General features: G+C 35.8%; 2 protein-coding genes across 2 annotated transcripts; both read left to right on the forward strand.

Annotated features, from left to right (window-relative positions):
- The first annotated feature begins 16,749 nt into the window (after nt 1–16,749).
- On the forward strand, nt 16,750–18,264 carry LOC131596830 (uncharacterized). The gene is made up of 4 exons (XM_058869567.1): nt 16,750–17,191; nt 17,291–17,363; nt 17,814–18,081; nt 18,124–18,264. Exons 1-4 carry the CDS (start codon nt 16,750–16,752, stop codon nt 18,262–18,264), a joined length of 924 nt encoding a protein of 307 aa, XP_058725550.1.
- Nucleotides 18,265–22,653: 4,389 nt separating this feature from the next.
- Nucleotides 22,654–24,021, forward strand: LOC131596831 (uncharacterized). Its single transcript, XM_058869568.1, has one exon. The coding sequence runs from the start codon at nt 22,654–22,656 to the stop codon at nt 24,019–24,021; it is 1,368 nt and encodes a 455-aa protein (XP_058725551.1).
- Nucleotides 24,022–27,114: the final 3,093 nt, after the last annotated feature.

Consider the following 27,114-nt stretch of genomic DNA (forward strand, 5'->3'; position numbering starts at 1 on the left):
TTATTTAATAAATATAAATAATTTAAACTATTTTATATTTTTAAACAGGCAAAACAAACTACAAATAAATATAACCCAAAATAAAATGTAGATAAACCAATAACAAAAACCAACTTTGAAATTGTTTGAACTTTTGAAAATGGGCGGTCAAATTTGGGATATGATAGTTGCCCCTATTTAATTACTCTTTGATTGAATGGAGAGTGCGTAGTTCTCGCCCGTTCATATCGAAGAGTTATTAAATAATGGAAGACCCAAAATTTGACCAGTAATCATACATAGATAACACAGTTATTTTATCCATGTCGAGATTCATATCCACTTAGTTATAAGATTATCACCTATAGCCACTGGATATGTTTTAACACCAATTCCGCATTCTTACCACGACCTAGAGGATAAGAAATATGAAAGTGCATACTTTTTCATTCTTACCGCGACCTAGAGGGTAAGGAATACGGGTCTAAACTCTATTCATCAATAGAGTTGGGGAAAGTTTGGAGAATTGACTTGCCACAACCTAGAGAGCAAGTCGCCGCAGATCTCCTGTTTATCTATCACGACCTAGAGGATAGATATGTGTAGATTTTACATTCTTACCACGACCTAGAGGGTAAGGAATGTGATTCCAAACTCTATTCATGAATAGAGTTGGAGAAAGTTCGGAGAATTGACTTGCTACAACCTAGAGAGCAAGTCGTCGCAAATATCCTTTTTATCTATCACGACCTAGAGGATAGATATGCGCATATTTTGCATTCTTACCACGACCTAGAGGGCAAGGAATGTGAGTCCAAACTCTATTCATCAATAGAGTTGGAGAAAGTTCGGAGAATTGACTTGCTTCAGCCTAGAGAGCAAGTCGTTGCAGATCTCCTTTTTATCTATCACAACCTAGAGGATAGATAAGTTTGATATTATCGTTACCAAGGGACTAATCAGATAATATGGATAATTATAACATATCACTTCCTGGGGACTAATGTGAATAGTTATAATTTTGCGTGCCTACCACGACCTAGAGGGTAGACGGCGCGAGCATCAACTATGTTTATGCCAAGGCACTAACTAAACAATGTTGGATAAATCCAAAAGATAGTTGTTAATTCTCAGAGACTAACATAGTAGATTATCACGGATTTTTACCTTTATCACAACCTAGAGGATAAAAGGTATAGTTTCAAACCAAGACTTGATGATATAACCACTGTAGATGATTATGCCATGCAAATTGGTAAGTGTTCACACCATATGTTCTCACCAAAGAAAAGTCTGCACCAAAAATTATTCACACCAAAAAGTTTGCACCAAAATGTTCTTACCAAAAAAAGGATTCTCACCAAAGATGATTTACACAAAAAAAAAGGTCCACGCCAAAAAATGTTTACAAAAATGTATTCACGCCAAACAATGGATACTCGTGTCAAATGTTCATGCCAAAAATATTTACAAAAATGTGTTCACGCCAATAGTCATAAAAATGAAATTTTATCTCCACTTAAACCATTAGGTTTCTGAATTAATCAACACTCCAATACCCTATATTTGCTGATATTGATTTGTCTTGATATTTTGAACCATGAAATAAAATATACCAATTGATAATTGATACACCGATCAATAATTTAAAAGTCGACACCCCAATCAATAATTAATACACCAATTAAAAATTAACACACCAATTGATAACTGGAACACTAGTGCACCAATCGTGGATACACCAATTGAATTAATACACCAAATGAAAGTCGACACACCAAAATTTGATACACCGATTAAATTAATACACCAGTCGAAATTTAACACGCCAAAAGTTGATACACCGAGGAAGTATAATGATACGGATAACGCGCGCATATCGGAAGTACACAACTAAAGATGACGCAGATGCTTAGACGCAGATTAACATATTTTATCACTTCCAAGGGACTAACGTGATACAAAGGAAGCTTGTTACTACTTGGGGACTAACGTAACAAGTAAGGCGTAGATTAACTCATTTGACATTGCCAAGGGACTAACATGATAAACGAGGACCAATTGATCACTGCCAGGGGACTAACGTGATACAACGAAAGTTTGTTACTGCTCGGGGACTAACGTAACAAAGAAAGACGTAAATTAAGTCATTTAACACTGCCAAGAGACTAACGTGATAAACGGGGACCAATTGATCAATGCATGTAATGAATGAATTGGATATGCACCAATGGACGTAAGAATTTGAAATGTAAATGAATAATTGCACTCGTGAATCGCCAAATAAGATTTGGATTCTCGTAGGCGTAAATTCATGATATGAATGAAATGATATGCATAGTTTGACACCAAAATGCAACAACCCAATGAATGTATGAAAATGATTTAGGATGACTCCAATGCTTTAACCGATGCCCCTAATGACATGTCATCGATAATGCAGGCGTAGACAGATTGATTACGTAACAGGGAAGCTTGCCACACAATGGTAGATTGTTATGCTAGCATGATTTCCAAATATCCATTTTGAACTCGAAGATCGCAGGCATGAAAGCGTGATTCACAAGGAATTATGAATGTAGGAGGATAATTTTCCTCTTCGCGGTATGTGTTGCCCCAATTGGTAGAGATTTGAAGAGATTCGCCTTGATATGAGCTTGGACGTAGTTTTATCGTGGTATGCAGTTGAGATGACTAGCCCCACTATTTTAAATTTTAAAAACACCATGCCCTTGATTAGATGACTCTTAGAATGATTTGAATATGACGACCCATTTTGAATCAACTTCTTTCGATCGAGCCTCGTAGTGACTGCCCCTACATTTGAAATCTGAAAGGTATGCCCCCAATTCTCCAAGGTCTTGAGGAATGTCCTTAAAAGGAACTCATATTTCACCATGATCCAATACCAATTTAATATGCACTGCCTCAATATTTGTTAGTTGAAAAGGTCTGCCCTCAATCTCTAAGATATAGACGGATAACCATGGTGTGATATCGACTTGATATGGAATGCCCCAAGTATCCAAATCTTGAAAAGTTGGTATTCGTGGTTGACGCGGAACTTGGACCCACCATTAAGACACGAATTGCCCCAATATTCAAGTTTTGAAAGATTTACCCCTTGATGATTAGAAAAGTATGCCCATGTTTGATCGTTGATTTGAGATACATCCCAAGTTGATTAAATCATAGAATGATTGCCCCAAGTCCGTAGGATCTCCAAGTGATATGCTTCTATAATCATTGGGATTTGCCCATGATTAGGAGAAACTCTTAGATGTTTTCCCCTATTTAGAAGCTTCTTGTAACGATTTGCCAATGTCAAAATCTCCTTGATGCTAAGTATTGGTTTGAAAACAAAGTTTTACCCTTTGAAAAGTAAATCCAATGTGATGCCCATGCAAGTTTTGAAATCGAAGTTTTTACGAAGAACGTGGATGATTAGAGATGGAAGATGCAAAGAAGCGATATGGATAGCCATTAACAAACAATAAAAGTTAGTTTAACCAAATTATGCCGAGTATGCTTTCATAGTTAACCAAGCTTCAGTTAGGACTTTTAAGGGTTGTAACGTGGCTTGGTTCACGGTTTAAGAAATAAATGGATATAAGGCTCAAATTTAATTTAACCCACCCCAATCTCCTTGATATTATCCAATCCTAAAATCCAATTAATCAAATAGATGCGTTCTATCTCCAAGGGAGTTTTCATAGTTGCGTAGATGAGGAACGTAGATAAGGTTCAAGTGTAGATATGAGTGCAGATAAGATCCAAGTGTATATGAGAAGCGCAAACGAGATCCAAACGTAGATTATTCTTGAGATGGCAGTCACAAGATTATTCTCCAATTTTTATTTTTATTTTTTGAAATTTTATTTATTTTTTTGATAATTGTGACTGCCATGCTTGACCTTGCGAGCTTCATCTTTGTTGACTCCTCGATCTTGGATGTTGAGGAAGAAGATATTGGAATCTATATCTTCATCGCTTCCTTGATCTTGAATGATGTATTGAGGAAGAAGCTGTGAATGTCATTGCTTCCTCAATCTTTGATATTGAATGAGAGGGAATGAAATATACTTGAACCTCCTTTTTAGATTGACCAACTCTCTCGAAAAATGAATGCACCATTGAATTAATCGAAATCTACCCTGCCCCTGGTTAAGATTAAGGTTTTTTTATAAATAAAAACAAACTCCAGCTCCTGGCTCGAGGGGGTTGACTATGGATTAACTCCTTATTTCTCCATTGTTTAGGAATTGAAAAAAATGCCTTACATCGTCAGCTCGGTCTTTACCATTAAAGCATACGTCATCAGAACTCAGTTTTTTTTATATTGTTCTCCTTCCGAGTTTGTTAATAATTGAAAGTGTCAAGTTGAAAATTGAAATGGAATATTGAAATTTGAAATGGATAATCGTGGATAGATATAGAGAGTGATAATAAATGAAGGATTACATCCAAAACATGCATGATTATTTTATTAGAAATATTGATCCAAAGGTACAAGCTTACACCAAATACAACTTAGCAATCATAGAAATTACAGATAAAAGTTTAATCGTCCTAGGACTAAACTTCCTTGTTGATCCGAATGGCTTTGAGATATACTTCTTAGTTCTTTGACTTGTAGAAGTATAGAGTGACCTTGGTCTTCTCGGGCATACCAATTGTGTTGATATGGCAATTAATTTTGACATGGGGAATCTCCAATGATAGTTGAATCTGAGGCGTAGGCGTAGGTACGTAGTTTGTATAATGAAAGGCCACATTCTCTCCTTGTAGGACCAAGCTCATTTGAATCTCCAATGGTTATTCTCCTCTCTTCATAGTTTGGCATTTTCTCGAGTTTCTTTGTTAGTCTCGAGAAATCAGCTAGCATAGATAATTGAATAAGGGCAAAAAATGGAAATGCAAATGTATGATTGTATGAAAATGCATGGCTACGCCAAAGTTTTTTTTACCCTTTTTTATGCAATGCAATGCTATGCGAAGTTAGGACAGAGATAAACCTAAGGATACCCTATAAGGGTTTGAGGAAATATGCCCCAACAGGCTAGGGTTTATTATAGACCGACTGAAGACCCTACAAGCTAGAGACTACGACACACAAATGGAAATCTCTACAGTATATGGATGCATGGAAGAGAGCACATGATGACCGTTCAATCGTCACTAAATCCCATGGCCATCAGGAGGCCATGAGGCGTGCATAAGTAAAAATAGAAATCCATACAAGTTATAGATTATGATTGACCAATAGAATTCCCTACAAGCACATGATGATCTTTGAAACGTCACCAAACCCCATGGCCATCAAGAGGCCATGCGGTATGCATTAGCGAGGGAGTCATTCGTGATACAACTTATCTACGGACAAAGATGGACGAAAGGGAATCCCTACAAGCTAGGGATTATAATGAAACACATAAATCCCTAAAGGCTAGGGATTATGATAAACCAAAGATAACCCTTACAAGCGTAGGGATGGTGATAGGACGTCCTTCATGAGAAGGCTTCCTATGAAGGGGTGATAATAGTCTACTTAGTACGTAGGTTCATGGTTCAGCATGATGGTATATAGGTAATCTACCCTCCCCAATAGTGGTTTATATCCTAAGGGTCTCATGAATTACACAAAAGGGAAGCACAAGGGCTCCCTTAAGTGGAGCCTCTTCGTTGACCAAGACTTTGTCTCAAAGGTCGTACAAGGTCTCACCATGAGGTTCAGAGATTGGTTAGGTCCCTAGAGTCATTGGTTGTGTTCAAGATCCCACTCTCCACGAAGTTGTCTCGTGCAGGGTTTTCTCAGGAACTCAACCCACTCTAAGCGAGATTGCCACAACGACCCATAGAGAATACACGTTCCCCTTGGCCTAATGACAATCCCTCAACTGATGTTTAAATTTCTTTTTGATTTTTTTATTTCCCACCAACAACAATATAAGTATAATATAATCATGGTAATTATACAATATTAGGAAATTGACATAAATAATAATAACCAACCATAAAAAACATCAAAACCAAATATAAAACCTAAAAATTTAAACCCTAAAACCCTAAGGTTATGAGAAACTCAAAATCTACATTATAGGGAAAATCCTAAAATCCTAAACCAATATCCTCAAATAATATTTTGAATAATACAGTGGAAAAACTTTTACAAGTTGGATGAAGGTGTCAAATTAGTCGGGCGAAACTTAAAGTATATACGGACCCAATTATTTTTCTAATGAGAGCAAATACCTGTTTCTAAGAAGTTCTTGTATTATTTCATTGTTTTTGCTATTATTGAATTTCTATAAATAAATCCTAAACAAATCCAATGAAACTAGCATAAATACCACAATTACACTCCAATGACATAAACTAGTTAAACTAATTAAATAATAAAACTTAAAATAATGTTTAATTAGCAAATGGAACGTTAGATTAATAAAAGTTATCCAATCCTCAAAATAATACAGAATTGCTATTCTAAGATTATTAGGCGGACACTATATTTAAAATTGACAACAAGAGTAGCACCCAATTATATAAAAATATATAAATATTCTAATAACAACAGCATGTAAGGCGCTGCCCCTGGGTTATTACTTTTGACCATTTCAATATTTACCGGTCATCCAATGAGACATTAAAATATTAAAATTTTGCATTAGAATTTTGCCTCCGCCGAATCCCCCTTCCCATCATCCACCATATTCCTCCATATGTCTCACCACCATCATCCTTCCGGCCAACATACCACCGCCGTTCGCAATTCCATATCCGTCTCGCCACCTTGCCGTAGCCTCCGCCGATATCAACCAAACTCGCCGCCCTACCTGCAACCATCATCACCCCTTCCGCCCAAACCCTTCAAGCTTCATCGCTACCTAACCATCTAAATAGATTCACTCTTCTCCTTTAAACCGAAACCATCGCAACCTACCATCCGTCCGTCCAAACCTACCATTCGTCCGTCCAAACCTACCATCCCTCCGCCTTCACCCTCCTTACAAACCTCCATCGCCATCACCATACATTCTGATTCCATCTTCACCAACCAAACCCGCAACACAACATCACCAATGACAACCGAACAACCACCATCATCAAGACAAAGAACCAGATCGCGAGAGAATGAGATCCGAAGAGAGAAAGAGAATTTGTTTTTTTAGTGTAGAAACGCATTTCGAGAGAGACTGAGAAACACATGGAAAGATTGAGAGATTTGAGGGAGAATTGCGATGAAAAGGGGAGTATTTGGAGAGAGAGTTTTCGATCCGAGGAGAGAAAGAGGAATCATAAATAGAGAAAGGTTTTTGAGGAGAGAAAAGGGTTTCCACGTGTTTTTGCTTTAAGAATTTTTTGGTAATTTGGAAGGTTTAATTCGGTTTTAATATTAATCATCCCAAGCGTTTTGAACAGCTGCTGGTCATATTCCAAGGGTTCCTTCAATTTTTTTTTTGTTTTTTTGAGTGGCCATTCGGGCCTTAAAGCCCAATCCGCCCCCCTAATCCTCTCATTAGTGCAGCGTTTTCATTGTTTTGTTTCTCTGCTTTGTTTTTGTTTATACAACCATGTGGGCCTCCTAATTTCTACTGATCTAAATCCCATCCGAAATTTCACTAGTTCACACCCCTCCAATTTCCTAATTTAAAACTAACTTTTTAGTTAAGAATTAATCCAGTTTTTTTTAACCGTTTAATAATCATATTATTTCTAATTAGCTAATCTTAATAATAATTTCTTTTGTGTGAAATATTTTTTCTGAAGATCGGAGGGAGTATATTTTATATGAATATTAAGGAAGATGAAGGTTTTCTTTTGTATGATGATTGTTGTGTGATGAATATTTTCTTTTATATTGGCGGGCAGCAGGTTTGCCCGCCTATTTTTTTATTTATTTATTTTCCATTTTTAATAAATTAATAGGCTTTTTTTATTTTCAATTAGATTTTTCACTTATTTTTTAAAATAATTTTTTATAAAACATATTTCTAACAAATTTTACTTAAAAAATATTGTATATATTCACAAACAAATGTGTAAAAAAAATCGATCAAGAATTGAAATTACTAGAATTAACTAAAAAATGGTGAATTTAAGACTTTATGGGATGAATGAATAAACAAAGCGGACTTTGGCGGGGCGAGCGTTGGTGGGCGGCGAGCACAAAATCCCAACCCAACCTGCCATTTTTTGACGGGTGAGCGGGCCGGCTTGGCGGGTCACGACCCATTTTGTCACCCTTATATATATATATATATATATATATATATATATATATATATATATATATATATATATATATATATATATATATATATATATATATATATATATATATATATATATATATATATATATATATATATATATATATATATATATATATATATATATATATATATAGAGAGAGAGAGAGAGTTTTATATTCTATAATCATTTTTTATTAGCCTTATAATTTTATTTTAATTTATTTTAGTATAAATTATAAAGACTATTTATATGTATAGTTAAATATTTAAAAATTTGTCATATAATTAACTCACTTATTATCAAACTTTTATGGTGAAGTCAAATTTATTATCATTTGTGCTTTGATTTATTTTATTTTGTTTACATTACAAATAAATTTTTTAGCAGGTAAACTTGTGTATTAGGATCAGAACATAGTTTAAGCCTACTTAGACATATCTTAGCCAAATGACTTGATTTTCCGCAATTGAAGTAAGAGAAAACATCACTTACATTTATGTGAGAATGAGGTTGCTTAGAAATTGAAGCAATTAAGGTCTTTAAAAGATTTTCATTCTCTATTCAGTTCACCATATTGCAAATTTTGAATTCATCAAACTGAACTGATTTTTTTTAGAAAGAATCAAACCTTCATATTTTTCTATCTTGTCTCCGAGATTCTTCTTCATTTTGAAGGTGAGTAAAAAAACATTTTTTTCTTAAGGGTCCAATTTTTTATTTTCCCCAGGCCTCTAAAAAGTCGAGATCGACTATGTTAATTGTATGTTTTGGGCTTAGATTGTATGTTTAGAGTTTGAGCCTTGATCATCTTTAAATAGGCATGACGTTGTATAGTTTTATATACTTAAAAATTTTAATAGCTTCACAAATTCAAAATATGGTTTTTCTCTCATTCTTATTCTCTATTCTTCTTCATCATCTTTATTAAAAACCCTAATTGTCCCAAAAAATTGGTATATAAGAGTCTGGGTTGCGCTTAAGAGCGGATATGTAACGGAAAAGAGAACAACAACATCAATTCAATTTTCAATGAATCTACCAATTTTCAAAGGTGAGAACTACGAGAGATGAGTTGCACAAATGAAAGGCATCTTCAAATTTCAAGATGTGGTTGAAATCGTGAATGATGGAGTATCACCATTGGAAGAAAATGCAGATAATAAACAGAAGAATGTGCACAAGGATAAAAGGAAGAAATATGGGAAAAAATTGTTCTCGATTCACTGATGTGTGGATACTAATGTGTTCAAGAAGATCATTGAAGAATAAACGACCAAATAAGCGTGAGACAAGTTAAAGAACTTGTATGGCGGTGACAAAAAACTAAAGAGGGTGAAGTTGTAGATGTTGAGAAAGCAATTCGAGATTACTCAGACGAAGGAAGGTGAATCAGTCTCATAATTCTTTTCATGTGTGATTTTGTTAATGAACTAGATGAAGGCGTATGGTGAATCAATCAATAATTTACAAAAGATTGAGAAGTTGCTGAGATTTTTTACTGTACATTTGATTATATTGTAGTGTCAATTGAAGAGTCCAAAAACCTATCTGAGATGAAGTTATAAGAACTTCAAGCCTCATTAGAGACTCATCAAATGAGGTTGAAGCGTAGGAACTCAGAAAGGGAGAAGGTGTTTGAATATACACTACAAGGAAAATTCATCATGAAGTCTGGAAGAAACAAGGTAAATAATATAAATAATCTTACTGATAATGAGAAGTCGATAAAGAATAAAAAAACACTCATATTCAACCAAGAAAGACATGGACAACAAGTATTCGTGGAAGAAAGTTGACATGAAGGAGGTGCAATGTTACAATTATCAAGGATTTGACATTATGCTCAAGATTGTCGGAGAAAGAAAGAAGCAAGAGCAAAAGATAATGTTGAAGCGCAAGATGCACATGCTAGAGATAGTGATTATGAAGATGTGCTACTAATGGAAAATACTCAGTCGAGCAATGAGGAAACTATTCAATCAAAACTTAGGCTAGGAAAATATTCAATCAAAACTTGCCAATGAGGTCAACTAAAAAGCTATAGCTAGTTCACGCTAATATGTGTGGACCTTTTGAAGTAAGGTTGAATGAAGGTAATTGTTAATTCCAAACTTTCATAGATGAATTCACCAGATATATGTGGATTTACCTTATTAAAAGGAATATTGATGTATTCAAACAGTTCAAAGAGTTTAAAATGCATGTCGAGAAACAAAGTGGATGCAAGTTGAAGAAATTGAGAACTAATGGTGGTGGTGGTGAATATACTTTTGAGAACTTGCTAGATTTAGCAATGAGGAAGTTATAAATCATGAGGTAATTACACCCTATACACCTCACCACAATGGTATAGTTGAATTAAATAACTGAAGTATATTGGACATGACAGGGAGCATGTTGAAAGCTAAAGATATGACAAAGAGTTTTTTGGGTGAAGCGACTTCGACAATAGTACACATTTTAAATAGATGCCCAATACATAAGTTTGTCGAGAATACACCTTATGAGGCTTAGATATGACATGATCCATATGTTATCCATCTTAGAGTTTTTTTATCAATGTGTTTCGTGCATGTTCCTAAACAATTGAGGAAGAACCTAGCTGATTGAAGTCAAATTATTCCTAAATAATTTGACTGGTACATACTGTCGTGGCGCAAAAAATACTTGAGTGTAAGAAATGACCAAGATACAATAGATGTTAGACTACAGAGACTTATCTATAGGGGGTGAATATATCCCCAAGCCATAATTGTTTCTTTTAAAAATTAAGCAATTAAAGTTTATTTGAAAAGCAAATTGAGCGGAAGATATTTTGCCTAGATCAAAATAGTAATCCAAACGAACCTATTTATTTGAAACTCTGATATGCGCAAGTCGTATGGAATTAATACAATGATAAAAACAATTAACACAATTATTTATCAATTAACTGTTTACCATAAATCACAACATCTACCTATTTCCAATGAAATTATTGATAAAACAAAAAACAAGCAATTTATCGAACACTTGGTGTGCGATTAGCTTTTCAAAATTTTCCCTTAAGCTTTGTTAATATGAAAAAAACACTTACAATCAAGGTGATTGTAAGATGATCAACAAAGCAATTTTCAACTTTAATAATAAAGGAAAATATCTATACTAATTGATTGATCAAATAACTCATTCAACAAATTGCATATAAAAATTAAATGAGAGAAAGAGATAAAGAGCGGCACAAGGATTTGGTAAGGTAGTTCCCTACACCGTCCTCAGATATGGTGTGGGTACACCTGCCTATAATTTTAAATGAAATTGAGAAGTTAATTCTTACTTTTCAAAAGCAACTATAATTTAAGTGTTCTGAGAGCAACCGTTACAAACCCTAATTGGTTGTCATTAATTCAACCCTTTCTCCCAATGATCTTTATAGCAAGATCCAACTTGCAATCAATTTCCAATTAACTTTTCGACTATTGCTACTCCTTTGTATCTTTATCTCTAAATCTTTCACGCACAATCAATTTCAATTATTGAACGTAAGACTTTCAATTCAATTTGTCGTTCTCGTGCAAGTCCTTTGCGTAATTTATCTCCAAAGCTATCACTAGGCGTGATTCCCTCTTGAACAATCTTGTTGCAAAACCCCCAAATGAACAACGAATTTTGGAGGATAAACCCTAATGAAGAGTTTTTCCTGATGAAACCCCCTACAAATCTCAACCCAATATTCTCGGCTACAACAAACCTAATTGGGCGTTATAAAACTTCATCTAGATGACACCCGAATAAAAGATGATTATGTGTAATTTGTCAGTGTGTATACATAGGTTAGAGGTTGAAGATAAATAGAAATTTTAGTAATTGTAGTTTCATCTAGTTAGAAAGAAGCATCTATGATGCATTTATAATTGTGGATCTTTGGTGGAAAAGAGGGAACTTTCGAAATTGAAAAAATAAGAAAATTTTGACCCACATAATAGTATGTGCCGACCTAAAATTTGTATATACCAGTACATAGAATTGAACATAATAGTATATATCGGCCTGAAAAGACTTATGCACTGACACATAGCAAACATAAGCTACATGCTTTAAAACTGCAGTACATGTGCTAATACGAAAATCATATGTACCGAACTGAAAAGACTGGGCTACAACATATGCCAACATGAAACAGCATGTGCTCACACATAAATCATATGTGTCGACCTTTAAGCCTAGTTTTTATGCAGAATCTGATTTGTCATGATTTGGATCAATTTTAAACTTGTTTTGAATGCTTCCTAAGACCTCTAATGCAAGGGTGCACCAAACGACACTGATATATTGTCCAATATACATAAATGCTAAGTTTTCCTAGTTTTTACAGCATGTAAAATATCTAATGGTGAAGTTGCACTCACAATATAGTCTCCACCAAACTATATTTATTCTAGGGAATGAGAAAATATTGACAAAATGTTTCTCTTTGAAAGCACTACGTACCTCTCCTTCTGCTCTAGCCCCTTGAACTTGTCGCGGTTGTAGCCAGTAGTTATGGGCCTATAAGTCTGGCAATCAACAAAATTTTACTTTTTATAACCAATTATCTTAGGACACATATCTGTAAAAATCAAACAAAACTAGCATAAACCACGTCATAAAAAATACATATCCCAAAACTCTCCTTATGCAATTCTATCGACAACAAAATACGACTAAACACCATAAAAGATACATAAGAAAAAAACTATACAGCAACAGGAGCGATAAGCACCATATCCTCTACTAAGCATGAAAAGCGCTTTTATGCAACTTATTGCATGGAGCTTTTCACTCTAATTTGACATAACCAAGAATTTGTACATCTAATATAAAAAGGGGGAAAGGGTGAAATTCTAACATTTTAACGTTTAAAATTCAAAAATTATACACACCCGATATGTACAATTCATGATAGAATAAGAAAATAAACATGAACATACATGTGAAATGATGCAAATAGGATGGATGTAGAGAAAGTTGGAAAAAATTGGAATAAGATTAAGTTTGTCATGGTACTTCTTGACCTCTTACTTGTAGAGTTTGTAGGAATCATAAGCTTGAAGTCTCATTTCATCCAATTCGTGTAATTGCAACTTTCTCTTTTCTCCCAATAGTTTCAGATCAAAGTTTAGAAACTCCAATGCCTATAATTCCTTGTGCTCCAACTCCATCAGAATGTGACATACTTTACCATGTAACATTTGAAAAGGTGTAAGACCAATTGGGGCTTTGAAAGAAGTACGATATGCCCACAAAGCTTCATCAAGCTTGAGAGACCAATCTTTTCCTGAAGTAGAAACGATTTTCTCCAATATTTTCTTGATTTATCTATTGGAATCCTCATATTTCCCTTTTGTTTGTGTATGGTATGGAGATGCTACTTTTTGCTTGACACCATAGTTCTCAAGGGATTTTTCTAACTGAGAATTGCAACAATGCGAACCTCCAACACTAATTAGAACCCTCGAAGTACCAAAATGAGTGAAAATATTTTTCTTGAAGAACTTTATAATTGTTTTTTCGTAGGCCTTTTAAGATGAAATTGCCTCTACCCACTTTGAAACATAGTCAACATCTACCAAAATGTATTCATTTGAAAATGACACAGGAAATGAACCAACAAAATAAATACCCCGACAATAAAAAACTTCAACCTCAAGCATGTTTTGCAAAGGCATGTCATTATGTTTACTCATTCCTCCAGTTCTTTGGTAACTATCACAACTTTGGGCATGCTTATTTGCATATTTGAACAATGAAGGCCAACAAAAGCCTGAATGTAGAACATTTATCGTCGTCTTTCGACCATTTTATGAAATCCCCAAAGTCGGTTGACTCTACTATTATTAATCTGATGAGATACTATTTGGATGAAAACAATGAATATTATTTTCTGCATAATGATGGAGTTATGATTTATGAGGATAGGATTGTAAAGACTCTTGATGGAGGATTCAATTTTTTATCTGCAAATTTGCTTTCTCGTGTTGTGAAAGCTTATTTTGACGATTGGTTTGGGAATATTCTAGAAGATAATCAGTTTTGGGAAGAGCGCATCATGACATATATTGAAGGTGTTGCTAAGGAAGGTGAAGATATCCAGTTAAAGAAATAATTGAAGTTCGAGATGCAAGCTGGTGAAGCTTGAGTTCTTGCTCAAGTGGAATATGTGAGAGTGTTTGTCGAACACCTTGATAATTCCACTCTCATATTTCCTATTGGTACTTCTGATCTTGATCTAGAGCCCACTGACCCAGTTCTAAACCTTATAGTTGTTGTACCTCCTCGTGATGAAACAACCGACTTACCCTGATTTTATTTTTATTTTCCAGCATATCATATCATAGCATATGCATTTCTGCATAATTATGCCATTTTGGATTGATCAACTATTTTGTGATTATTGACTATATTTTGATTATGTATTGTGTGACAAGTTTCCAGTCATGTATGTTATGGTATCTATGTATTCTCATTTATGCTATATTTATCTTGATATTTTTGTTAAAATTGCGTGTTTGCGATAATTGGTATCATTGTTAGCTGAAGATTTTGATATTATGATTCGAGAGACATGTTGGTTTTAATCATATAAAAGAGTTTTTGAGTTAAAAATATTGAGAGAAGGATAAAGAGTTTCGATTCGATTTATAGTTGAAGATTGATCGAAATCATCAAAAGGATATTCTGAAGGAGGTATTTGTGAAATTCGAAGTAAGGGACTTCGATGGAGTGCTCTGGTGAAGGTTTAATTCAGCATAAGTTTGAATTTTGAAACGGAACGTTTCAGCGTCACAACAAAGTATTTTTGAATTGAAACGAAGTGTTTTATAAGTTTTTGAATTCAAATGAAGCGGATATTTGAAATTCGAGATGGCAAGCGTTCAAAGGCACGTGGAAGCAATCAAATGAAGATTTCTTGCATGATCAGAACGTGTCAGATGCATATAATAGGACCGTTAGGGTCGAATTAGTATAAATAGAAGTTCTAGTGTTAGGATTTAGTGTGTTCGCATAAAAAGTACTTATCACAAACATTCAAACTACCAAATGGATCGGGAAACGAATGATCACGAAGTGTACTTGTAAGAACATCATCATTTACTTTTCATTGCCTTCAATAAATCATTTCATATTTCCAGTTTGTTCATTTCGAATCAAAACGTCTTTATTCTTCTTTAAAGTCTTTACTTTCTGCATTTGATTTTGTTTCACTCATAGTTTGCATAAGAAATCATAGTCTCTGTTTATTTATTTCCTTAATATTCATATGTTTTCATTTGCGATCGAAACATGTCTTTAAAGTCATTTCTATCATTTTTTTAGAATTAAAGTTCATATATATTTCGAAGTATCTACTACAATGTTTTGTTTTGTTATCCTTTTATCTTTTATAAGATCAATTCCAGAAACAAACAGTCAAATCATCCATAAATGTAATGACACATGTCCTAGGATCAATCTAGTCGATCCTGCGAGTAACCAAAGAAATTAAGTAGAACATTTAGATTGAATCACTTAGTAGTTTGGAGGACTAGCGATTGTTTGTGTGAAAATCACGCGTAAACAAATTGGCACGCCCAGTGGGACAGTGTCATTAACATTAGAATTTGCAGTAAAACTTTTCGATTGGGAATCTAATTGTGTTATATGAAACTGAGAAGTGGTAGAAAAACCAATCCAGATCAACCAATACCCAGACGAAAATATAGTAGAAATATGTCAGAGACTAATAACCAAGATGGAGGGCAAAATCCTCCACCAAGATTAGGCACTAATGTGTCTGTTTCGATAGGGACGTCTGGTCCAATCCCAAATACTCAACCCATTTCGATATCCACCAACAATGCGGCCAATAATGGTTCCAATAACATGTCTTTAAATGTTTCGAATGCAATGGGACCAACTCCATCATATATGGGGACACAGACACAATTTTCACCATCACAGAGGCCCTCATGATTTACTAGGCCTAGAGACCCTCTTTATGGAATGGCAACATCATTCATGTCAGGATTGCATAATGCATCCACATCTTCGTCACAATTTGGTTCTGGGTTCGGAATGAATCAATTTGGAACAAATACACAAGGCACTAGAAGTCATAATACTTTACCTACACTAACCATTGATAATCAGAGGGCATTTAGGAAATTGATGGATGATAGTAATCATGGAATGGTAGGAGTTTTAGCCCTTGAAATGAATAATATTTTCTCACCACTAATTCAAAACATCAATATGACTAATAGAGAAAACCAAGAAAGTATGGCTCGAATAGCAAATTTCTTTACTGCCCCAGATGCGCCTAATAGGCGTAGACGAAACCTACCAGTTATTCGATGGGAAGAAGTTACTATAGACCATAATCCTTTGTTAGGACCAAATGTCGAACCACCACCCTTAAATCAGATACCTTTGATCCAAAGGGGCGAAGGGAGAAATATGGGGGCAAGGGTCGAACAACAAGAGGTCCCAGTAATGTAAGAACAACCCAGGAGAGTCATAATGGTGGATCGAAACCAAAATGCGGATGAAATGATACATATGGTTAGGAATGATAATATCATGATAGAAAATAACTTGACTGCCATTGTCGAAAGGATTATGACACAAAATGGCCTTAACACAGGATTTAGAAGACCAAATTACACATCTCCTATAGCAAATTTCATTGTACAAACTGAATTACCAAGGGGCGCCAAAGTCCCAAAATTCACCAAATTTGCTGGAGATACAAGTGAGTCAACAGTCGGACACATAGCCAAATATTTAACAGAGGCAGGGGACTTGGCTAATGATGAAAACCTTAGGATAAAGTATTTCCCAAGTTCTTTAACCAAGAATGCTTTCACTTGGTTTACTACGTTGCCTCCTGGTTCGATCGATGCTTGGACCCATCTGGAGAGATTTTTCCATGAACAGTTTTACATGGGGCAATCGAAGATCAGTTTGAAAGAACTGGCTAGCATCAAGAGGAAATTCACATAGCCTATAGATGATTATCTAAATAGGTTCAGACTTTTGAAGTCTAGATGTTTTATTGTAGTCCCTGAACTTGAATTGGTCGAAATGGCCGCTGGTGGCCTAGACTATTCGATTAGAAAGAAACTAGATACCCAGTATGTGAGGGATATGGCCCAACTTGCAGATAGAGTTCGATAGGTCGAACGTCTAAAAGCCGAAAAAGCTAGGGCTAATAAAAATCATAAGAAAGAGAGAATTACATACGTAGGGGCAGAGGAAGAAGAACTTGAATATTTTCCAGATTTCGACAAAATCGAAATAGACCTGGCTGAATTAAAACAAGCTCCCCCATACTCATGCAAATTATTAGTGCCTTCAAAAGGAGGAGATATAATAGAAAATGAAAAAAGTGATAAATATCCAAAGAAAGCATACACCTTCGACATAACGAAATGTGATGAAATATTTGATCTGCTTGTGAAAGATGGCCAATTAATTGTGCCTCCCAATGTTAAGATTCCCCCTTCAGATCAAAGAAAGAAACGAGTATTTTGCAAATTCCATAGTTTTTTAGGACACAAAACCTCACAATGTGTTATTTTCAGGGATATGATACAAAAGGCAATCAAAGAAGGCAGGTTGAAATTTGCTGACAAACCAAAACTGAAAGTGGATTCGGATCCCCTCGATGTGTCCAACACAAATTACACTGAGCCGGTTTGCATGGGAGATGTCAACATGGTGGAAGTAAGGGATCATGCTGAGATACCAACTGTTGAGGTCAAAGAAGATGTCGAAGGAGCTCTTAGAGAGGATGAATACTATGTGTTGGTCGAAGTCCCAAAAGAAAAAGATTCAAATCTTTCAACTGAGGTTTCGACAAATGCATAAATGGTCATTTCCGAAGAATTTCAGGCTACTGAAGGCCAGAAGATTCCAGAGGAAGAACTAACTCAGGCCACTGAGGGATTGAGAAAGGAGTTCGAGAAAGTCCAAATAGCTGAGGAAAAAATCGAACCAATAAACATTGAAGGCTCAAAAAAGGAATTCGAATAGGCCAAAACTACTGAAAATAAGATCGAATTAACTACTGAGGAGCCTAAACCAATGCCCCAACCTGAAATTTGGGATACTTTGGGACAACCTAGTGGGAAATATGATTATATGGTGAAGTATTCAGCCCCAGAGAGTTCGAAGATTCCACTCGAGAGTATCAAGCCAACGGGTTGGGAGGATCCTGTTTCTGATGACAAGGATTTGGATGTAAACACGGTGAATGTTGAACATCCTTACTCAGAGATGGAGTAATTAGAGAGATGTCTGGAAAGAGAAAGATACCAGGAAAGGGAAGGTTATGCCAGGCGAAATGCTGGACTGAAGGAATACCTCATGGAATGCCATAGGGAGAATGATGCTATGCTGCTATGTCCTCGATGTAGTATTATCTGTAATCCAAGAATTGATGTTGAGTTCGAAGGGAAGATGAGGGTTCGAACAAGCGTCAATTGGCGCCAAGACAATCAACTATTTAGAGTGTTTCCAAGGCCAGGCGAAGGCCTTCTGGGTTTTTTGCTTCGATGTTACAAATAAGGGACAAGATGTTTAATGTGTCCAAGATGCTCTGCCATTTATAATCAGCAAGTGGCTCAGACTTTCAAAAGAATCCCCTTTGCCACATGTTGGAATCACAGGGAAAACAACCTGATGGGTAATGCATTAAGAGATAACAATGGCCATGTTCAGAGAAGGCCAGATAGTCCCTATCCAAAGGAGGCTCGAAGGGTGACGTTTAAAGTTCCAGCTGAGGTACCAACAGACAGATGGCTGCATGTCAAGAATGACAAAGGAAAAGACAGGAGCAAAGGAAATGACAAGGGTGGACGACACATAATAGCCTACAGAAGGCAATTCAACATGGCACGAAGGGAAGAAATAAGACTCGAAAATTACAAAGGGAAAGAACCCATGTCTAGGTCCCAGTGGCGTAGGTACCAAAGACTTAAGAAAGTTGGAAAAAAGGGTATTTTGACCAAAGAAGCTGCTTCGAGCAAGGAAAGATGGGAATCAAGCACAAATAATCCTACGTCGAATGACCAGCCTGGTGGCAAACCCCCAGTTAGCAGACAGTTGTTCTCAACAAAAGCTAAAACAGAACCTGAAGATTACAACCCAAGTCCGGTGTATGACGAAGACATGCTCACAGACACTTTCGAATCTGAGGGTGAGTCTTCTCTGAACAATAATTGTAATATGGTGTCTGTACTGCCATGCGAATTCAGCAGGGATACAAAGATCGAAGTCTGTGAGGAGGATGATGCTGTCGAGATGACAAAACATAAACCTATATGCTATTATGTGATGGATAATGGTGTTGTCGAACAACAGAATGCTTTCTTCGAATATCCAGATATGGGTATGAAGAATCATTTGAAGCCTTTGTTCATTAGGGCTAAGATTGGCCAGTATGGAGTAAATAATTTTTTGGTCGATGGAGGTGCTGCAATCAACATCATGCCACACCTCACACTGAAGAAATTGGGAATGTCTGACAGTGTGATCAAGCCTCACAACATGGTGTTGTCGAACTACGAAGGGAAACTAGGGCATACCATGGGAGTTGTCCAGGTGGATCTTATGGTAGGTTTGGTTTCAAGGCCTACAATGTTCATGGTGATCGAAGCAAAGCCAAATTACAATTTACTATTGGGTAGAGAGTGGATCCATGGAGTGGGTGTTGTGCCATTGATAACATGAAAATATGTAGTATATTTTGCCTTTATTTACATAAATTAAGTTGGTATTTTATATTATTATTTTATATTATTTTAGTATTACACAGGTATTTCTAATGTTTCAGGAAAATATCCGGAATTAATTGACCAAGTATCAAATGAAGAAAAATCAATTGAAATTGGAAGATTTTATTAGAAGGGGTGCCAAATGCAAGAAATGGGTGCAAATGATAAAGAATAAGATATTGTCCTAAGAGTGGACCTGGCCCAAAAACGTGACCCAAATAAAGGGAGACGATCGTCTCCAATGACAAGCAATAGATGAGACACACGTCTCAAGTATTAAGGAGGAAAAAGTCAAATGGAGACGCACGCCTCCTAAGAAGAAGGATTCAATTCCAACTTGCAACGGGTTGGAGACGCACGTCTCAAACTTCATGGTCAACATGGAATGATCGTGGCAGAGAGAGAGAAGGGAAAATAGTGATCATGAATTAGCTATAAAAAGGAACCCAAGTGAACTTTGCAAAGTTCGGAATTTTCTAGCCATAAACTTTACCTTTTCAGCATTTTTATTTCAAGAACAGCATTTTAATTTGAGCTTCTGTTTTCATTTTCATTTTACTAGTTTTAGTTTTAAGCCGAAATTATTTTCTCACAACAATTTCTACACCGGAAATTGTTGTGTACTTTTCACTGATCTAACCTTACGTTAGATCTAAGTGCTTTTCATTCTTTGTTTTATTTTTCTTTCGATTCAAGAATTCCAAGAACAAACCCAATCGACTTGTGGTAGGGTGTTCCTGTTCAAATACTTGAAGATTGAGACTTGTTTGTGTTTCAAGATTTAATTTAATTTCTGGTTCTTATTACTAGCTTTATTTACAGAATTAATATTTTGCATGATATTATCGTTATGTTGACATCTAGTATAATACCGTTTGTTTCATTATTGTTCGATCTGGTAAATTATATCATGTCTGGCTAAACCTTTTATATCGGTATGTAGAGTAATTTAATATTGGGATCCAAAAATAATCGGCCATAATAATCTAAACTATTTTTGAGAAGCAAATCCACTCTTTTCTGATTAAATGTTTAATATGAATTTATAAAGGTTTTGAAAATCGATAAACGACGGTTTTAGATTTGAAAAGCCGACTAAGGTTAATATCAATAGAGCGAGAGTTTGAGGTATTTTAATCGGATAGTAAACATTTAACATAGGTTTTAATATCAGCGAGAGCGTATTACGATTTATTAAACTTTATTTTTATTTTCAAAAATTGCTTTTAAACCCTACGGGATAGCGAGAGCATACGTTAGGGAATAATAGCATAATTCTAGTCAACAGAGCGAGAGTTTGAGACATGATTTTTAAATAGATAAAGTTTGCATGAAAAAGAGATTTTATTTAAACCAATTAAGTTCAAAAAGTGTTTTTAAGTACCTAACGGGTTAAGTGACAACATAAATTAGGATTAGATCACGATCAATTTAGGAAAAAGAGAGTTTTACAAAAGAGGTCTTTGATTAATTGGTTTCGAATAGAGGATTTGAGTAAAATGATATTAGGCCAGTGAAAATTCGGATACCCCAAGTTAGATGAAATACATACCGATATTAGCTTATTATTATTGTTTCAATTAGATCTAAGTTTTATATTCCCATTAATCCCCCAAAAACAGATATTCATTAGCCTTAGCTATATATAGTAACTAGGATAGCGGTAACTTGATTATAAGTCCCTGTGGGATCAATAATCTTTTATATTACTTGACAGGACTGTGCACTTGCAGTCTATAGATTTTGTAGTCATATAAAGTCGCAATCAAGTTTTTGGCGCCGTTGTCGGGGACTTATTTTAAGTTAATACCGTAACTCGTCGTTACACCGTATAGACCAAGGCATTTCTTTCCCTTTTCTTCCGTGTATGCCAAATACTCGCTCACCAGGCGAACCTTTGCCTATACAAATCTACGATATCGAGCGTTATCTTAGAATAAGACGCCGAATTCAAGAATATCGTATTCTTCATAATCTTCCTCCGATTACTCTTCCTGAAGTTCCCGAGATTGTCGAAGAACCAAAAATGGCCGAACCACCTTGACCCCGTCCTCTAAAGGATTTCGCAGTCCCGTCTCAAGCGGAACCTCATAACAACATTGCCTCCCCCGCTATCAACCGAAACGATTTTGAGTTGAAGCATTCGCTCCTGTCAGCCGTTCAACAGAACCAGTTCTCTGGTGCTCCGACTGACGACCCAAATCTTCATCTGTCAGTGTTTGTGCAGTATGCAAACACTGTAAAAGCGAATGGCGTTAACCCTGAGGCGATACGATTACGTCTTTTTCCTTTCTCTCTCAGAGATCGAGCTCGTGCTTGGCATCAATCTCTTCCTTCTAACTCAATCACCACTTGGGACGAGTTAAAGAGAGTCTTTTTGGCTAGATATTTCCCACCAAGCAAAACTGCTATGTTGCGAGCTAACATCAATGGTTTCAAGCAAAGAGAAAACGAATCACTTTTCGAGGCGTGGGAACGTTATAAAGACATGCTTAAAATCTGTCCCCACCATGGTATAGAAGAATGGTTGATCATTCACACCTTCTACAATGGTCTCTTGTATAACACAAGAATGACTATAGACGCTGCAGCTGGTGGCGCTCTAATGGATAAACCGTATAATGAAGCCTATTAGCTCATCGAAAGCATGGCACAAAATCACTACCAATGGGGAAGCGAAAGAGCTACTATGGAAAAATATCACACGAAGGGCGCAATGGTTGAAGTGAATAGTTTAGACCAAGTTAACGCAAAAGTGGAAGCCCTAACCCAGAAGTTAGAAAACCTAACCACAACTCCTGCAGCCACCGTGGCTCAAGTTGCTCAAAACTGCGATCTATGTGGACTTCAGTCGCACTTTGCTCCAGAATGTCCACTCTTAACAGGAGTTCCAGCTGAGCAAACGAATTACGTACAGGGAAATCCTTATAGCAATACCTATAACCCTGGTTGGAAGAATCATCCAAACTTTTCTTATAAGAGTAACAACGCTTTATATGCTCCTGGGCAAGCTCCCTCTACTCCACCCGATTATTCAAAAACTCCTAATCATCCTAATAATGGTCCTAATACTTCCAACGTTCCTAGGAAATCAAATCTCGAGATTATGATAGAAAGTTTCATTGTGTCTCAATCTCAAATTAATAAGGGTTTTGAAAATCAAAACATACACACTAATGAACAGATGAAACAAACCAATGATCAGCTAAAACATTTATCCAACAAAATTGATGCATTAGCAACTCATAATAAGACGTTAGAAACTCAAATCACTCAAGTAGCACAACAGCAGGCGGCTATAGCTGCCCCAGCTGGCTCATTTCCTGGACAACCTCAACCAAATCCTAAAGGACACGTAAATGCTGTAATCCTAAGAAGTGGAACCAACTATGATGGACCTGCAGATCCTAGGATTGATAATTCGGCCATGAGACAAAACCCTATCAAACAAACAGAAAAGAAAGATAAACCTGAGGAAGAAAGTAAGAAAGATACTGATAATGAGGCCGTTGAAAAAGAAGAACCTTATGTGCCTCCACCTCCTTATAAACCACCCATTCCTTATCCTCAAAGACTAGCTAAGACTAAAAACGTAGGACAATTCAAAATATTTGTAGAACTTCTGAAACAATTAAATGTTACAATTCCTTTCACAGAAGCAATAACTCAAATGCCATCCTACGCAAAAAATTTAAAAGATATACTATCTAACAAGAAAAAGTTGGAGGATAACGAAAATGTTACACTTACTGCTGAGTGTAGCGCGATAATTCAAGATGAGATGCCTCCTAAACTCAAAGATCCTGGTAGTTTCTCTGTACCTTGCGTAATTGGAAAATTTGTCATCGATAAAGCCTTGTGCGATTTAGGAGCTAGCATCAGTGTAATGCCTCTATCCATATGCTCAAAACTCGATATGGGAGCATTAACACCAACTAAAATGTCTGTTCAACTAGTTGACCGTTCTGTCAAATATCCTGTAGGAATTTTAGAGAACGTCCCTATTCGAATATGACAATTCTTCATCCCAACTGACTTTATAATTATGGATATACGAGAAGACGCTACCACACCTATTATTTTAGGAAGACCATTCTTAGCAACTGCAGGCGCAATCATTGATGTAAAACGAGGGAAATTAACTTTCGAAGTAGGAGAAGAGAAAATTGAATTCATCCTTTCCCAATTTCTTAATACTCCTGCGATAAATGACACTTGCTATTTTATGGATATCGTTGATGAATGCATAAAAGAATCAGAAATCGAAAATACTGAATTGCTTGACGAATATTTAAACGATAATCTCAACCAATGTCCAGCTGTTACACTCGATCCAACACAAAATCTAAAGAAACCATCCTTAGACCTCAAAACACTTCCTAAAAATCTAAGATATGAATTCCTAGACATAGATCTCGAACGACCCATTATAGTAAATGCGGAACTAGGAAAAGATGAAATTGAGAAATTACTACATATCTTAAGAAAATATCCAACCGTTCTAGGATATAACATTAGCGACCTTAAAGGGATAAGTCCCCCGCTTTGTATGCATCGCATAATGATGGAAGAAGACTCCAAAACATCTAGGGAACATCAGAGAAGATTAAATCCGATAATGAGTGAGGTGGTACAAAAGGAAGTATTGAAACTGTTAGAGGCTGGAATCATTTACCCGATATCCGATAGCAAATGGGTTAGTCCTGTACACGTAGTACCCAAGAAAGGAGGTGTAACTGTCATAAAAAACGAAAAAGGTGAAACCATAACTAAACGTGTCGAATCAGGTTGGAAAATGTGTATCGATTATAGAAAACTTATCAAGGCAACTCGAAAAGACCATTTCCCTTTACCTTTCATAGATCAAATGTTAGAACGTCTAGCTCGACATTCTCATTTCTGCTATTTAGATGGTTATTCAGGTTTCTTTCAAATACCAATTCACCCCGACGACCAAGAAAATACGACCTTTACCTGCCCCTTTGGAACCTTCACCTATATACGAATGCCGTTTGGCCTGTGTAATGCTCCTGCTACCTTTCAAAGATGTATGATGGCAATATTCGCCGATTTTTTAGACAACATTATGGAAGTATTCATGGACGATTTTTCCGTATGCGGACAAAGTTTCGAAGAATGTCTAGAAAATCTTGAAAAAGTCTTGGAACGATGTGTTAAAGTAAACTTAGTACTAAATTGGGAAAAATGTCACTTTATGGTCCAAGAGGGAATTGTTCTGGGACACATCATATCCAACAGAGGGATTGAAGTAGATAAAGCAAAAATCAAAGTCATTGAAAACCTTCAGCCTCCGAAAACTATTAGAGAAATCAGAAGCTTTTTAGGACATGCTGGTTTTTACCGACGGTTCATAAAAGATTTCTCTAAGATAACTAAACCGTTAACGGAATTATTAATGAAAGACGCTGAATTTATCTTCGACGAAAAATGCTTAGAAGCATTTAAAACACTTAAACAAGCTTTAATCTCCGCGCCTATCATGCAACCACCTGACTGGAACGAACGCTTCGAAATAATGTGTGACGCAAGCGATTATGCTGTCGGGGCTGTTTTAGGACAACGAAAAGATAAAAAACTCCACGTCATATATTATGCAAGTAGAACCTTAGACGAAGCACAAATGAATTAAACTACAACTGAAAAAAAAACTTTTAGCCGTAGTATTCGCGTTAGATAAATTTTGTTCTTACCTGGTGGGATCTAAAATAATTATCTATACAGACCATGTAACACCCTTCTAAACCCCACGGAAATTAATAAAATAATTTTCAGAGTAAAACATGAAAACAAGGGTGCCACAATTCAATTTAGAACAAACTATCACAAATTCATTGTCATGCTTTCACTAAGGAACAATCTGTCATAATACACAAACATCTCATGTTTACACAGCGGAGAATTCATCATACGGATAAGCATAACATCATCTATGCAATATCCCACATAATCTAATACAACAACATGATAGAGTATCATCATAAAACTCTAATCTAACGTTCCCCCAGTGTTACAATATCAGAGCATGACACCGACGCTATACTAAACAAACTGACTCATGAGCTAATCCTCACCGAGCCAAAAGCCGCTACTCGCCAATCTGAAATCATCAAAGTAAGGGTGAGTCTCATCACAGTTAACAAATATTATTGCATCTTAAATAACAACACATCATAGTTATATTATTCACCCAATTCATCATATTCAGATTATCAGGAACATCTATCATTTACACAAACATCAACAGAACACATCTTTCAAGCAGACCATCATACTCAACATTAATCCAACAAAACACACAAACAACACATCATCAATATTTATAACACTGGAATACATCCAATCATGTTATAAAAGTATGCATATGTATGAACTGACACTATGCATGTGGTACCAACCTCGTCAAATGGGAATAACCCATGACCGATCCAACATCATCCAGATACGGCCCTGCCAGCACAGATTCCTCACAATGGGAATCATGCCCTTCACTGATCCAACACACCCTTATGGATACAGTATCATCAATGCACATGAATGAATGCAACATATACAACATACTTATACCATCGTCAAGTCTAATGAGTAACATCATCAAATACTCATTTCATCATCATCATTAACATCATCATCATCAAAGTATGTTTATATACATTAGCATCATTCAATACAATCAATCATCATCATCATCATCATCATTAAAGAACATACATGTGTCCACATCAATCATCATCATTAATAAGAAGAACACACATGTACCCACATCATTCCAATACAATCAATCAACATCATACAATTCTCTACAAATCATCACATCATAATGTTTTCAAAATAACAACTCATATTGTCACATGTCATCATATATGTCAACAATATATCATCCAATTAAACAAATCATCACATGACTAATATTTCCACATAGCATGTATTTTAACATATCTCATCACTTATATGTACAATACATCAATCACCAAGAAATAAAATCATACTTAAAAATAATTGGATCCACACCTCATTTTATCATTTAAACACGTAGGTTATCTCATAAGATTCATCGTGCTCGAAACGACACTAAAAACGGACCTACGGT

This window comes from Vicia villosa, linkage group LG4, assembly GCF_029867415.1.
Source record: "Vicia villosa cultivar HV-30 ecotype Madison, WI linkage group LG4, Vvil1.0, whole genome shotgun sequence".
In the NCBI taxonomy this organism is placed as follows: Eukaryota; Viridiplantae; Streptophyta; class Magnoliopsida; order Fabales; family Fabaceae; genus Vicia; species Vicia villosa.